This window comes from Aspergillus fijiensis (assembly GCF_003184825.1).
Source record: "Aspergillus fijiensis CBS 313.89 unplaced genomic scaffold BO72scaffold_20, whole genome shotgun sequence".
Taxonomy (NCBI): Eukaryota; Fungi; Ascomycota; class Eurotiomycetes; order Eurotiales; family Aspergillaceae; genus Aspergillus; species Aspergillus fijiensis.
Genome location: NW_024468996.1, coordinates 429,334 through 444,879, shown reverse-complemented (window position 1 = coordinate 444,879; position 15,546 = coordinate 429,334). Strand labels below are relative to the sequence as shown.

Below are 15,546 nucleotides of genomic sequence, written 5' to 3'. Positions count from 1 at the left end.
TAACACGTGCCTAGTCAGATCTTTACCTGACCACAAGAACATTTTCTTGCTTTAAGTGCTATGAAAAAGTTATGACCAGATATGCTTTGACTCTTCCAATAAAGGAAGAAGAGTTTAACCACAGTTAAATTGTATGCGCTTGGGTGACTTAGATTTTAGTGGGTAGGACATGAATTGTCCAGCAAAATCCCAGTGTTGCCTGGCACTAAGCTGATTCACTTAACTGATTTTTCGGCAGAAGTCTCAACTTGTCTATTCCTTCACTGCCCACCGGTGAATATGTGATTTGTCACTTGAAAATGTGTTCTCAGTTCTTACTTCCCGGCTGAAGTTGTTCTTGACTTTTTCTCCAAGCTTTTATCTCGTGTTACTTGATCCAGTCCATAGAAGTTCTTCTACAGTAACAACAAGGCACGCCTTCCTCCATCCGGTAAGGTTCCCGCCTCTAGCGAAATTAAGCGAGAGTTAGCGCCGTCACTCATACTCCCGAACTATAGCACGCAAGATGGTCCAGGGACAGCTACAGACTGGGGGAAGGAGGTCGGCCAGGAGCCGGAAAGATCACCACATCCATGCCATCTCACGCCCGGAGGTGAGATGGCATGAGATCCAGTATCCCGATCCTGAGCTCCGTTTTGAAAAGCTGGCTGTGGAGACTCTGCCCGCCCCCCCCAAGGACTTCACCATCGGAGGGAAACGAAGCCACGGGCTCACCAAGGGTGGGCACGCCAGGAAAGAAGACCTGGAGATGCTGCTGCAGTTCCTGGTCTGGGGCTTTGATCATGATCTGATAATACACGAAGCCACCTGCGACCAGCTTGGCGCTATGATCTTCAAGCTCATCTTCAACCGAGCGCCGGAACATCGACCACAGACTTGGAACGAATTATTCGACGTGACGAGAGACGCGGGCCCACGTTTGCTGTCAAGAGCCATCGATCGGCCATGCATCCCAGTTAGTCGCTATTACCCCAGTCTTGAGAATGGACCGGCCATGCCGGCTGGGCTGATTTTTCAGAGACCGCTGGACGCTTCCCCATATCTCTCAGATCTCTGCATTCACCGGATGTCTTTGCCCTCGACTGGTGGCTCTCTTAGTGCTGCTGTTACACCGCAACCTAACACTCCAAATGAGAACACCATCTCTTTCAATTCGAGCCCTTCGCACTCATCATCTCTTCCAGCAACGCAACTCACCATTCAGCTCGCATCAACCGAAAGCATGACGAACTCGCACAACGATCCTTCCAACAAAGAGACCCAGTCAGCCCAGTCTTTTGGTCTTCCTCAAGCTGCACCTGTAGACCCAGCTCAGACCAACGAAGCTTGTCTCAGCAGAAAAGCTACGGAACACGCCATCATGCAGGGTACAAGCCCAGACAACAACATCACCATCGAAGAACCCGTGCCGTCCGTCGACTCCAGTATGCTCGATGCACTGATTGTGGTGGCTCAGTTGCTGAAGCTAGGCTCATCCAAGGACAAGAGCAATGAGAGCGAGAGACAGACTTTCGACGGAGCGGAGCTCGCCTTCCGCGAAGCTATAAGCCAAGACTGGGACACCTGCGCCCACGAAGAAGGTGCTCGGCTGATAACTCGTCTCAAAGTTGAATTGGAAAAGCTCAGCGTCAGCATTGCTACAGCGCCCCAGAATGTACGAGACGCTTGGATGGCATTGACGAAGTCCTTCACCCAGTTCGACTATTTGTCTGCAAAGAGATATTCCTCGTGTTCCTGTTTGCCTGACGATCTCCCCGGATCTCCCTTCGTTGACGAGGGACTTGCTGTGAGACACCACATATTCATGCCACTCGCTGAGAGCGCCGACGCAGACAGAGTGACCATACAGGACCTCCTGGGCCGTTGGTTCGGGAAGCGGTGGAGCGAGGATTGTGTCCTCTGTAAACAGCCTGGCTCCGTGGCTACGGATATGGCATTTCAGAGCACTCCCTTGTGCTTAGTGGTTGCGCCCGCTCCCGGAACCTCCCTTCATGAGCATACGCGTGACATCAACATCAACTACATTGACTTCACAGGTACTGAATGTACTGCATCCTATAGATGGACAGGAGGCATCTATTACAATGACAGCCGCCTACGTGTCTACTGGACTGATACCAAAGTGAGTGAGCATGATAGTGGAAATATCCGTGCTTATGAGAGCCGACTGAGATCGGTTTTCATGGTCGAATCCCACGCTCAGTCCAACCCTTTTGATCGAGTGCCCCCAGTTTGGTGGGAGAATAAGCCTGTCCCATTACTGTTCTATGAGTGCACCTGGAGACCTGAATCCGAACACATGGAAAGGCCCACTGAGTCCCTTGATGACATGCTTGCGGCCCTGGATGGTTTTGACAACCAGCTGGTGACGCAAGCAACTATGACTACCAGCCTTGCAGTTCCTGCCCTTCACAGCCAGCTAATGACGCCACCAACCACTACTTCCAGCCCTGAAGGTCATACCCCACACAGCCAGCTGATGGCACAGATGACCGTTCCTCTCCCCGAGGTTGATGCCGCTCACAGCCAGCTGATCACACCATCGAGCCATGCAGGGCAGGAGGAGTTGCAATATTCGGATTCTCTATATGGCTATGGCTTTGGAGACTTTATCGGCCAGGAACTTTTCTCGGTTTTCAACGACAGTTACATGGCTATGGACGCTTCTTTGCCATCAGCCCAAGCACCAGAATTTGATCCACACACCGAAATGTCTGAGGCGGATTTTGCGTTGAGCGAAGGTGGTTTTGAAGAGCTGTTGAATAACTCCGCTCTGCAAATTAATTGGTCTTTGGTTTCCGATGAGCCTCGTCCATCCTCTGCTGAGTCCGATGTGGGGCATCAGCAGGAAAGTACTGATATCGTGATGCAGGATGTCTTTGGAGGTGGTGAAACCGATGATTCGAAGACCGTTGAAAAGTGACATTGCCGTTGAGCCGTGGACTGTTCATCGGTTGTTTGTTTTTTTGCCTTCTGAATTGAGCATGTACACTGATTGGATTTGCTTCTGATCTAGAGTTGTACATTAGCCAGGTACAAGATGGTACATACAGCAGTGCCCAAGTTTCATGTCCATAATTTTCCTTTACTGTGTTGTTAGCAGAGAACATGAAACTTTACTGATGTCGAATGATATTTCGAACAGAATCAGTCGCCTGAAATTCCGGTCACCAAGTAACTAGACGTACCTATCCGATCCATCATTTGTCCTTCATTCGTGGATTAACAAATTGAACTGAAATTAATGTCACGTTGACAGTGCCGAGTCAAGGCAGTCAGCCAATAGAGGGACGGGGGAAGTCAGCTCCAGCCGATCCTTGTTGCTTTCCCCGCATTTCACCCTCGTTGCAAATCGCCCCGTTTCCCTCAACCTCAACTTAGCCTTCTCTCAGACTATTCTTCTGCGAAAGACCCCTATCAGACTTGGTTATCCAGGTGAGATGTTGACGATGGTTGGTATCAGTCGATTTCATCTATTAGATTCACATATGAAGCATGAGAGGCTAACTCTAACTATATCCATCTAATCTAGAGCCCATGTATAAGAAAAACAACGCATTCCGACCGGACAAACCAGCCTCAAATCTATAGCCTTGCACGAACAGCTTCTTTCTTGGACTGTCTCGGCGGGCCCGTGGGGGTATCGCTCTTCTTGGGTGCTGAAATATAGCCTCCTCTGACGTTGTCCGCGTTAATGACCAACCCCTTCTCGTCTCTCTTGATGCCGAGCTCGATCAACTTCGCGAACGCCTTTGCAAAGTGATCGAAAAACAGCTCCTTATCCTTCGCATACTTCACCACCCACTCCTGGAACTTCGGGTCCGTCTTCAGCGCGATATCCGTGGGCAGCATCATCAACATCTCGTCGCCCTCCTCCGCATCCGGATCCACAAAGACAAACTGCGACATCCCGTTGCCCAGCTTCTTCGGCGTCCACTCCAGTTTCAGTAAGAGGTTGAAGAACTGGTTGGAAAATCGCGTCGGGTTGTTGACCCACGGTCCCTCGAATCCGCTGCGGTCGGTGTGGCATCGGCCCAGGTTGTGTCCGCCCGCCAATGCGACGATCTCCTGGTCGTTGAAGCCCATCCGATAGAAGATGAAGCGGAGGTGATCAGCGCCCAGGGCGCCGTCCGGTAAGCGGCCGCGTGGAGGCACCTTGGAGTCATCGACGAGATCGGTGCGGCCTGGTTGCCATGGGACTTCGGGCCCGCCCATCTCCTTGATGGCAACCACGCCGGCTAACGTCCACAGGTCTGAGTATGTGATCCAGGGGTGTTTCTCTTTGACGGGCTCGAGGAATGCGCGACCGAACTGGAGGCCTGCGTTGGCCGGGTCCCCGCCTTCAGCTTCATAGCGCATGCCCGCCCCGTTGCTGCCGCCCGTGTCGGACTCAGCGTCATACGTGCCCGCGGAGTGCCTGGTACGGGGTTAGTTGGCAAATTGGATGAGCAAGTAACTTGAACAATGAGAGAGCCTCACCATGCTAAACGGACAAACACGGGACCAGCACTTCCGTCGTCATAATCGGGCTTTTTCAGCTGGGCGGCGATGTCTCTGCGGACAGCGTCATAATCCCCGGGGGTGCTCATCTCGGCCGATAAGTCTGTCTGGGGTAATGAAAGGAGTCTGCGCGGATGACTGATCGGTTCGGTTCCCGTGCGCCGCGGATTCTTTTTTTGCTACAGTGAGAAGGTCGAAAGATATCAAGGAGAGGAATGGAACACGCACGGTATGAGAAAATATTGAATAGGAGAAGGAGGAGAAATTCAAACTTCAAACGACTGGCATTTGCTTTTGTCTTTCTCGCTGGCACATGAAGACCGGACCGATGGCGACTAATTGAACTGTGGATCACTGGACCCGCGGTCCAATTCCCTTAGAAGCAAAAGCCGAGGTTCAATTTTCTGGCTTGCGACCCGCGCTCTCACAAATTCTCATGACCAGTTATCGCGATGGAGACGGATTCTCGGACCTGAGTGGTTCAACTGATGGCCTTAATCTTGGTCAGCTCGACGGAGCCCCCATCCTTGGCCCTTTCCCCAGGTTCATGTGTCAATGGGGTCTGGGACAGGTTTTGCGGTTGTCGATAGCCGTGGCGAGGGGAGGGATTACACCTGGAAATGCGCAGGTTGTGCATTTCCAAATCCCCAAGGTCGCTCAGAGCTTGACATATGATTTCTTCTTGACTTCGACAAGCCAAATTCTTCTCAACCTCAGCATCATCGGATCGATGTGCGAGATCGCTCTGCTCTCTGGGATCAGGTAGTCGTTCGGAAATGGACCTCGGGCTGTGATATGCCGAGCATCAATTAACCGACCATGCTGAAGATTGGTAGCGGAGCGCGCTCGTTCACAAGACACCCGGTCTCACGCATGCCAATTGCTTCCTGCAATGACTATGATTACAACTTCAGCGAGTACAGAATAAACCAGACACTGGCCATTGCCGACCTCACACCCCCAAGGCCTGGGCGCCGTCTGGTCATCTTGCGAAATCACACCCGAAAAATAGTCCTGATTCTGAGATCACCGCAGATCGCCGTCTCATTCAATAGCCGCCTTCATAACAACTCCAGGTTTTCCCTCCCCGATCTCGAACGTCCTCCGCCGCGGTCACAGTTCACTTTAACCCGTTCCAATATCCATTTTCAATCATTGAACCACACCGAAGACTTGTTCGGCAACCCTTCGAATGACGGCAATTTCACCCCATGGAGAGAAGAACGGAATTCTCCTGATGGTTGCTGAATTGAGGTTCTCCATCTCATCCTCCGCGCGAATTTCAGGACGAAATGTTGATGGCCTGAGGGATTTTGAGTAAAAGGTTGGACTGCCCTGTAGTATGTCTGAGGAGTAAGTAGTGGACGTAGCATAAACGTAGTTATATGAAGAATCGTACTAGCGAGCACAAGAATATGATCTCTAGAACTAGTTAGAGCCGACTCATTAACTAGAACTAGTTACTAATAAATATGGCACTCCGCTTCTTAATGTTCCGATGTTAGCACATCGCAAAGATTAGCCAAAGTGACGGGCCTCCATTGGTGCTTATCGCCTACTCTCCGATAGTGTCCAACAACTGATCACTTTTTGTTCTATGCTATTATGCTTAGTTTAAAGTACACATATGTATAAGGAAGACTTTTACCGGGATTAATCCGAAAATCTCTAAGTGCTCTACACTATGTTTCTCGGTGCTTCACAGCTGCTTCAATGTCAAGCTAGGAAATAGGACGTCATACCTAAATCCCCTTTAGTCCCTCTACCATAGTTCGGCGGCCAGAATCTCTCCCCTCAAGTTTGCACCGTTTGTCTCCGCGCGCCCACCCCTCATCCCCGCGGATCAAATTTCCTCATCGCAATCGCATCTCCCACTTTTTTTTCTGGACTTTATTCTTTCGTGTTTTCTTTTGAGCCAACAGAAAATTTCTCCACCTCCGCGTTCCGCAGCACATTCACTTCCTGCCTTCCTACACGAAACCGGCGAAAAATCCAACAACCCCAAAAAAATGGGCCAAATTGAAGAACTCCCCGACGACTTTGACGAATCGCTCAACCTGAACGATGGCGCCGCCAACGCCGCCGCCGCCGCATCGGCCGCCGCAACAACGGAAGAAGAGATCCTGCCGATTAAGCACGAGCGGCTGAAGGATGTGGAGAGCAGCGATCCGATGGCGCCGCGCATGCCGCCGACGATGCAGGCGGTGCAGACGCACACGACGGACGAATTGGCGGATATCCTGAACCGGACGCCGTTGTTCATGACGGATATGGATAAGGCGTTGGATGAGAGTATGTTTGCCCTCAAATGTCTTTCGTTATGCGTCTGGGGGGTCAATGGGAAGAATATGGCTAACGGTTGATCGAAAATAGACGGCGAGAACGTCATGCTGGATGCGATCCGCGCGCTGCAGAATGAAGGAACCCGCGGGGAGGTGGCACAGAGCTTCCGGTCTGAGGGAAACGAGACGGCCAAGGAGAAGCGGTGGATCGATGCCAAGGAGCATTACACCAAGGCCATTGCGGTGCTGCAGGCCAAGGAGGACAAGTGGGAGAAGCCCGAGGATGAGGAGGCAGAGAGAAAACTCCAGAAGGAGGTGGAGGCCGCGTGCTACATCAACCGCGCGCTGTGTCATTTGGAATTGCGTGAGTGTCAATTTTTCTCAAGTCTATTCCTGGGTTTAGGGGAGAGGGGCTGACTTGAATTGATCTGGGGGGTGATCACAGAGAACTACCGCTCTACGACCCTCGATTGCGCCGCCGCTCTGAAACTCAACCCCAAGAATGTCAAGGCCTACTACCGCTCCGCGACGGCATTGCTCGCTCTGGATAAGATCCCCGAGGCGGAGGATGCGGCGGCGCGCGGCTTGGCCATCGACCCCGAGAACAAGTCCCTGCAGACGGTGGCCGCCAAGATCGCGGAGCGGAAGGCCGCGGTGGAGCGGGTGGCGGCGAGGAGGAAGGCCGAGGAGGAGCGCAGGCAGAAGGAGGCGCAGCTGTTGAGCGTGGCGCTCCAGGCCAGGAACATCCGCACGCGCAAGACGGACGCGCCCCCGGAGATGGAGGATGCGAGCATCAAGCTCTCGCCGGACCCGCTGTCGCCCGAAAGTACCCTCGAGTTCCCCTGTGTGCTTTTGTACCACATGGACGCGCAGACGGATTTCATCAAGGCGTTCTCCGAGATGCACACCATCGAGGATCATTTGGAGTACATCTTCCCGCTGCCCTGGGATTCGAAGCATGAGTACACGATCAATTCGGTGGAGTGCTTCATGGAGACCGTCACGGGCGGCTTGATCCAGGCGGGCAAGAAGTTGCCCTTGCTGCAGATCTTGGCGAGTGGTAAGGTGGAGGTTGTGGATGAGCTGGTGAAAATCTATGTGATCCCCACGTCGAAGAAGGCCAAGTTCATCGCCGAGATGAAGGCGAGGAGATCGGGTTGAGACGTCTCGGTTGCTGATGTGAAATGAAGACATGATGGACTGTGATTCTCCGAGAGTGGATAGCCGGTCTATCCACCTGTACTGTGCACGATCTTGAGGCGAGCATTACGGTTAACAAGCCACTACAGCATCCTTATAGGCTGTTACTTCCATCAGAAGAGCACAGGATGATGACCCACGTTGCCGGGGTGCGCAGAAGCCTGCTTACCTTGGCTCGATAATCATCTGTAGATCAGGCTGAAGATCGTTCAGTACGGGCACATGATACCATTGTAGATATACACTTTATGACGAATCAAAAGTTATAGATTTCATTTGAATTCCTTGGAGAGAGTTGGTCCCAAGAGCATGTGCCATCTAAAACCTGAAGCTGCTGGGCCCACGGTGCATACCTGGAGGCAAACGGCCAAAGTAGAAGCTGTCTCCGTCGATCCTTCCTTTCGATCCTCCCTTTCTATTCCTAGTGCTCCCACATTCGAGCAACAAGTCATGCACTTGCATCATTGATAGCAACGATGCTCTGGCTCCAAACCTCTGACTTATTCGGCCAGGGACAAATGTGTCTCGGATTTCTATCAGAAGGCGCTAACTTTTCACCAGCGTTGCAGAGTAGCAAATACTACCGAAGTAGGGGGGGGCACCTGCCAGCCTGACCATCCGAGAGAAGTGCCCATGACAACTGCTCGCATGTTGCCAGGCAATCTAGGTGTCCACGGGAGGGAGCATGGTTCCAGCTCATGCTGACTTCTATAAGCTTCATTCGCCTCTGCATGTTCACACTGCCCCCGACGATAACGTTTGCGAAGGTTGAGAATCGTGGATTCTCTGTCGATAGCCCTTTCGAAGTATAAAGCAACCTCACCCATCATAGTATCTTGGAGATTTCGGCTACAGGCTGTTGGGATCATACCGTGCGATAGAGGTAGATTGAGGGGCGTCTGCGATGCAGCAGGATTTCTATGTTCGATGCTATGGGGCTGCGGCGCTGTTAGTGGCTCTTGGGAGCTGCAATACGAGGCTGTTCAAATCTACTATACCTCTGACGCTTTTGTGGGCATTGGCTCGTCAGTATCTCGCCCTTATACTCAAGAGACTAGGCAGTACAGGAACGGAGCTCACTAGTTTAGCTGGTTCCATTTTCTGGAGATACTGGCTACCGCTGTCCATCTCCATTCAAGTCCGCTTGCCCCTGGTGGTGCTACTTTGTCTGGTCTATACAAAAGCACTTTGGGACTACCGCCCAATGGCAGCAGGAGTCATTCAATAGTAGCGATGTCTCCTCACACGGTCACCGCATGAACTCTGTATAGACTCAAGCATCCCCTCTGGTGAATTTGTACTCTATGGTCTGTCATTCACCAGCTAGTGTATTGCAGTCTCTTCTCTTGCTTCAAATTTTGATCTTGTCTGATTCAATGTTTCTTGTTATTAACTATCAAGTAGAGGGGTCAATCAACAGATCCAGCATGTTGGTAGATTGGCTCTCTTCCACTATCCACCTCCATCTCCTCCACCATACTACCTTCTCAGCTTCCATTCTTTTTCAGCCACACATCTGTATCTTCATAGCCCAACACAATAGCTTCTACATTCTCTATGCTGGAAACGATCCGTGACACACATCGCCTCCCCAACCACTTGTCCACAACACAAATGCCGATAAAGCATGTCCTTCGCCTGTCCGGGACTTTGATCACGACTTCATAGAGGCATTTCGTGGTCGAGGGATCTGTCAAGCTGAGCAAAGACAGCTAGTAATTCAGTCTACCGAAGGACGACATAGATAAACGACCTTCGCTTTTGAGTTCGAGGGCCGCTTTCCAAGCAAAGGAAGGACATTGAGATTCGCATTCCCCACAAATCGCCCACTTAATACATCTTTTGACCCACCTGAATACTCCATCTTCACGCAGAGATAAGCTCTCCATGCCCAAGATATGAAGGAGATAATCGTTCTCGGCAAGAAATTGACTGCATGAGCCAACGGTTGCTATCACTGGCTTCCATGTGCATTTCTATTTCGGTATAACCGAGCGTCGCTCGGCGATTGAGTGGGCCTTTCTTCAGATACCATTCCCGCAAACTCTCGGTAGGGCTATAGTCGAATACTCCGACTACTACTACCACCACCACCACCACCACCTATCATAAACCAAGCCCACTATCAGTGCTCTCCACACAAGTAAACAGGCCAAATGGCCCCTGTTTATGCCCCGCCAGCACAGTCCACACCCCCATACAAAACACGATGCTCCCGCTCGAGCAATCAACCCCATCCTCCGCCGGTTCCTGAACAATGACATATCCCATGACATCTTCATGACACCACCACCACCACCACCCCCCTTTGAACGAGAAACAAAAAAGAAATTCCCCCGTACTGGGGTTCCAACCCAGGTCTGAAGCAGGAAGCCGTTAGGTGATCCACAACCGTCGTCTCCATCTAGACCATACGGGGTGTTTGTTGGAGGTATCCGCGCTGGCTTGAATTATCTGTCCACTTTCGCTAACTTTTCCAGCGGCTTTTGGGATGGTTGTCGAGTAGCAGATGATCTAAATGCATGTAGAATATCGTTTTGGAGATATTTTGTTACGGCGGAATGCCTTACGGGCGTTGGGCTGGGTTGTGCCTGTTGGGGTGTGGAATCGTCGGGGGAATGGGGTAGAATCGCATGGCCGGATGGCGAAACGGAGGTAGGGATGGAGATTGTTACCTACAGGTTGGTGGACGCTTTTCTGGATGACTTACTGGTAGGTGGGGAATCTGTGGTTTGGAGCATTGAGAGCGCGATGGTCGAGGAATGTTATGGCGCTCTCGACAATTACCTTACTGGTTGGGCGGTTCCAACTAGCTCGATGGTGTCTCAAAAGCAAACAGCACTGAGTCAAAACACAAGAACGACAAGACGAAGAAGGAAAAGAAGGAGAAGAGCCTTGGAGGGTGGATAATGCCTTTGATTGCTGAATCGCGCACCACAGGCGCTATGAGCACGTTTTACAACAGCTCTAAGCGTGGGAGGTGTTGAGCAGAGTGCTTTTAGCAAGATGCGATGATTGTCGACGTGTGGTATGCACATAAGTCGACAGGGATATATGAATGAAAATCGCAAGGCCGGATGATACACCCGTGTCGCAATGTTCATATCCTAAGGTAGGTGCCACCCTTTCTTCTCCCTTCTGCTTGGGAACATTGGCTAATTTCCAGACAGGGTAAGCCCAGAGAAGAGGCCGAGCTAGTGTGTGGGTTTGCGTTAAGCAAGGGAGTCACTGCATATCCCGCCGCCACTCTGTGCCTGCCTACGGCGATCGATTGTCTGAGCTGGTGCGGATGAAAGCGTAAGCCTGTTCCCTAAGCCCCTACCCCATGAAGAAGCACGTGTGCTCGAACAAAAAGAAGCTTGCCCTGAGGGCAGACCGCCGAGAGGAAAGACGACGTCAAGGCAACCGGACTATTCATGGGCTTGGACACAGCCCAGTTCAATAGTTCTCTGTCATTCCACGGTCTTCCGAAGCTTTGCCCCCGAACCAGATCCGATCCTGGGTCAGGCTTCGAATCTGCTTGCAACCGCTCACAACGAAATAGTCCAGTTGACGAAGAAGAACCGGCGGGCGATCTGGACGCCAATCTTCCAGAGCCCGAATCCAAACTGAAGAAGCGTACCCTCGACTTTCATTCGGACTCCGACGACCCTACAAAGAACAGCCCTCCAAAGAAACGCAAGCCCATCCTCCCTACGACGAAGAAACGCAAGCCGTCCCATACCTCCAAAGACGCCCATCCTTCCTACGGCTCCGAAGGCATTTCCGAAGAAACCTGTTCCTACGACTCCACGTACGCCTGCGCCCGTCACTGACTCGACTCCACGTACGGACCACGCGCACCAATCATGGATTGAGCTTGCTCATTGAGATGTGCGTAACTGGTATGAAGGTACCAGTATCTTGTTCTGGAGTTTTTTTTGGATAGACGAACACCTCGAGAAAGGTGGGCTTCCTTGAAGACTAAGACTCGGCAGCAAATCTGCTGTGGGTAACCATGCTTGCTCGTAGAGGTCTGCAATAAGAGCAATGCTTATCCTACCTCAGCTCCTGGCTTAGGTAGCTCTATCGATGCCCCCTTCAGGGGTTCTTTTGCAGATTCGGAGAATTCCACAATCTGCCTTTTCAATAACGGTTCATGAGACTTTTTGAGTATCAACTCGAGTCCATGTGCAGCATAAGCTCAGAATCTGGGGAGCTGCTACAGACACACCACCCATGATTTCATCGCTTTACTTGGTCTTTTGGATAACAAACACTTTGCTCAAGATCATACAGAGGTTGATGGCCATGATGAATGAGAAGTTCGCAGACCTTGGGCTCATTGCGGCAGGAAGTACCCTGCGACATCGCCTAAATTGCCCAATACTCTTATCTCTCGTCCTCCTGCTGAGAGTTATTACTTGATTGAGAAGCAGACCCCCAACCCGATCAAGGAACTCACTGCATAACATGCCTATGCTTGAGTCAAATTATTTATGTAGCTATCTTACTGATAGCATTGCTCACCCTTTTGCTGTGAGGACTAAAGAGAGCACCGAAAAGGATCAGCAGATGCATTAGATGAACCGAGAACTTGATCATCGGTGGTACTAACTGTGCTGAGGAACCTCAAGTTGGCCCAACTGCTAGCAAGCTTTTACCCTCTCTCGAGGTTACACCGTCATATTCAAGGTGCATCGGCTACGGAAGGTAGAAGGACTTACAAGTGAGTCACCTCGTCAACTCTAGTTTTTGCTATATCACTTCTCCCAGGCTATACCCCGCGCTGACCATCAATCAGACAAGAGTACCATGAGCGACACTCCAAACAATAGGGTCGTTCCAGCTCGAACCAATACAACCCAATCCCAGAACGACCCTGCCCTTTTGCCCGGCATGAATTCGCAGTCATTCCTGGGGAATGAACACCTATCACTGGTCATGCAACCGCATGTGCTCCTTCATGCTCCCACAATTGAGGCTATCGGATTACTGGTACGCTTATCAGTCCAAGTGAACACGAAAGAAGATAACCACCGGGTGGCTTTGATCACTTATACAGATAGCCCAGTTATCTTTCAATGACAATGACTTCAACTCGTCGCCTCGCCAACCCACACCCTTACCTTGTGTAGACAATTTACAGTGCTATGCTTCTAATAAACATGTAGTTTCTCCTAGCGCCATCATTCGCCTTTGTATCAAATCATGATAGGCCCGACCAGGTTCAGGATAGAGCAAGCAGCAAAGACCTGGCGAACCCCATCTTCAGAGAAATCCATCCTACTGTCATTCCGAGTTTTGCGACGAAGTGCACTGGTCAGATTGACCCGAGTGGACGCATGAAGTGGTAGGTTGAGGATAAATACCGCAGCGGGACTGATCCTTCCACACTGGGCCGGGGAAAATCCCTCGTACAGCGACAACTTCATGTTTAACATCAACACCTTCAAGCTTCCGTGTCAGCTCACGCCAATGTTGTATCAAATATTTGGTTTAATCCCACGTGCAATTCAGGCACCAGCAATGCTTAGCTCCAGATCTCAGGCTGTCACCGACTCGATGCTGCGTCAATTACCCGACGCAAATCATGATGACAGTTAATAAGGGGTCCCCTTGCCTCTGGCATTCCGCAGAGTTTCTCTTCTCAAGAGCACTCCCTCCCCTTCATCTAGGCTGATTTTGCAGAATAATCATCTTTGATTTACTCATCATCAGACAGGATGACTCTACTAGCACCCTATCAATTTCCGCACCAGCCCCTGTGCAGTGAGCCGCCACCGCCGTATACACCATCCCAAACCCCCTCATACACCCCACAGCCACCACATCCCAGCATGCACCAGCACACACTTCCGACCTCAATATCCCCCTACTTGTTCTGTGAACAGACACCCCCACATTTGTCCCGCTCGAGCATCTCCAGATACGGTCGTTACCTTACCACCCTTAGCCATAGCGTCAACAGCACCACCTATCTTTACCGACTCTGTCCACGCTTTCCAGCCAACAGCCAACCCAGAATCTACGCCGTCAAGATCATCCCCTCATCCTCTCAGCCCCCTCCCTCTACTCAATTGTTCAAGAACAACGCACTAAACAGCAACACCATCAATCACCCCAACATCCTCCTCCCATTCCTGCCCGCAATCATCGACGATGCCGGCAATCACTACCTGATCACCCCCTACTGTACAGGGGGTACTCTATATGATCTGATCGCATCAACAACGCAGCTCGCTCCTGCAGAAGCAAACTGCTTCTTCAAGCAACTCCTTCGAGGCGTCGCGTATCTCCACAACCACCCCAACCTCCAATCTCACCTCGACCAAACTCACACTGGACCTCCATGGACGAGCTTGACTCTCAACCCGCAGGACATCCTCCTCACCGGAGCAGGAACCGTGCGAATCAAAGTCCGGGCATTCTCCCCCTCGTCTCCCCTCGCAGCGCGCAGCAGTCCATACTATGCGCCAGAGCTATACCGCGTCCCCAACAACAACACCAATATCAACGAAAACACCCCCAAAGCCCTCGACGCCTGGGCCCTGGGTATGATCTACCTATTCATGCGCACGGGCCGTCCAGCCTGGACCGTGGCCCAGGCGGAGGAGGATCGGATGTATGCCCGGTATGCAAGGGAAAGAGCGCAGGAGGGGGGATTTGCCTTGATCGAGGATTTAGGGCCTGTAAGTGTCACGTTTATCCCCTTTCCCCATTGGCCCTTGTCCTTATCCATCACGAAAATGGCCGTCTTCACGCCGCATCGCATTGTGTATTGATCAAGATCGGCGATTCGCCCCCCGTCAGGAACCATGTCGAAACGTCATCTACGCCATGTTAGATCCCAGGCCCCTTCGTCGGCTGACGGTCCATCATGCCTTGCGGTCAGAGTGGATATACGGAGTCGCAATCTGTGGAGCACGTGAAGAGGGCGACCTCTACCGAGGCGGAAACTGTAAACAAAGGTAGAGGGGGCATTTGCAGGATTCGTTGGAGTTATATTCCGTAGTAACCCATAGTTCTTCTTAATCGTACTGTACACCCGAACCACCGAGTCAGAAAGCGATCACGTAGCAGCCTAGTACCTACCAACTTCATGGCATGCGAATGCTACACAGTACGATAAACCCCCACGAAGGTCCTGACCAGCCGCATAAATCAAGTCAACCTCCTGAACTCCTAGAGCACACACACATACACACATACACTTTCTTTCTCTGTCTGCCCCCCCGACACACCTCCCAAAACCCCCAACCCCTCATCAGACCTATCTCTTCCTTCGGGATTTGAACCAGTCCCAAAATTCTCATTGCCCCTCTCCCCCGAAATCCAACGCACCCAATGCACCTCCCCCCCCCCCCGGGCGGAAACCGGTATCAAACCCTCCGAACAATATAACACATCCAACTCCTCCGCCCAAGCACAGACATAGCAAACGCAAGACACACAGAAAAAAACAAGTTTACCTCCCCAGAAAACCGGTTGACCTTTGTATCTACCCCTTGCTTTAAATGGGAACAGTTCATGCTTGCGTCGCCCCGTCCTGCAAGATTGACTTACTTGTCTCCCCTCTTTTGTC

At 51.5% G+C, this 15,546-nt stretch overlaps 4 protein-coding genes across 4 annotated transcripts; 2 read left to right on the top strand and 2 right to left on the bottom strand.

Moving 5' to 3' along the window:
• Positions 1–505: 505 nt before the first annotated feature.
• On the top strand, positions 506–3,228 carry BO72DRAFT_508776 (uncharacterized protein; the record flags this gene model as incomplete). Its single annotated transcript, XM_040949304.1, has 1 exon — positions 506–3,228. One exon carries the CDS (start codon positions 506–508, stop codon positions 2,921–2,923), a length of 2,418 nt encoding a protein of 805 aa, XP_040801899.1. The 3' UTR covers positions 2,924–3,228.
• A 357-nt stretch (positions 3,229–3,585) lies between these two features.
• On the bottom strand, positions 3,586–4,589 carry BO72DRAFT_495816 (peroxidase; the record flags this gene model as incomplete). The annotated part of the gene is made up of 2 exons (XM_040948581.1): positions 3,586–4,417; positions 4,480–4,589. The coding sequence occupies 2 exons, from the start codon at positions 4,587–4,589 to the stop codon at positions 3,586–3,588; spliced, it is 942 nt and encodes a 313-aa protein (XP_040801898.1).
• A 2,446-nt stretch (positions 4,590–7,035) lies between these two features.
• Positions 7,036–8,235, bottom strand: BO72DRAFT_98468 (uncharacterized protein). The gene has a single exon (XM_040950862.1). It carries the CDS (start codon positions 7,974–7,976, stop codon positions 7,182–7,184), a length of 795 nt encoding a protein of 264 aa, XP_040801897.1. The 5' UTR covers positions 7,977–8,235; the 3' UTR covers positions 7,036–7,181.
• Positions 8,236–13,416: 5,181 nt separating this feature from the next.
• Positions 13,417–14,884, top strand: BO72DRAFT_447670 (kinase-like protein). The gene has a single exon (XM_040944603.1). It carries the CDS (start codon positions 13,688–13,690, stop codon positions 14,744–14,746), a length of 1,059 nt encoding a protein of 352 aa, XP_040801896.1. The 5' UTR covers positions 13,417–13,687; the 3' UTR covers positions 14,747–14,884.
• Positions 14,885–15,546: the final 662 nt, after the last annotated feature.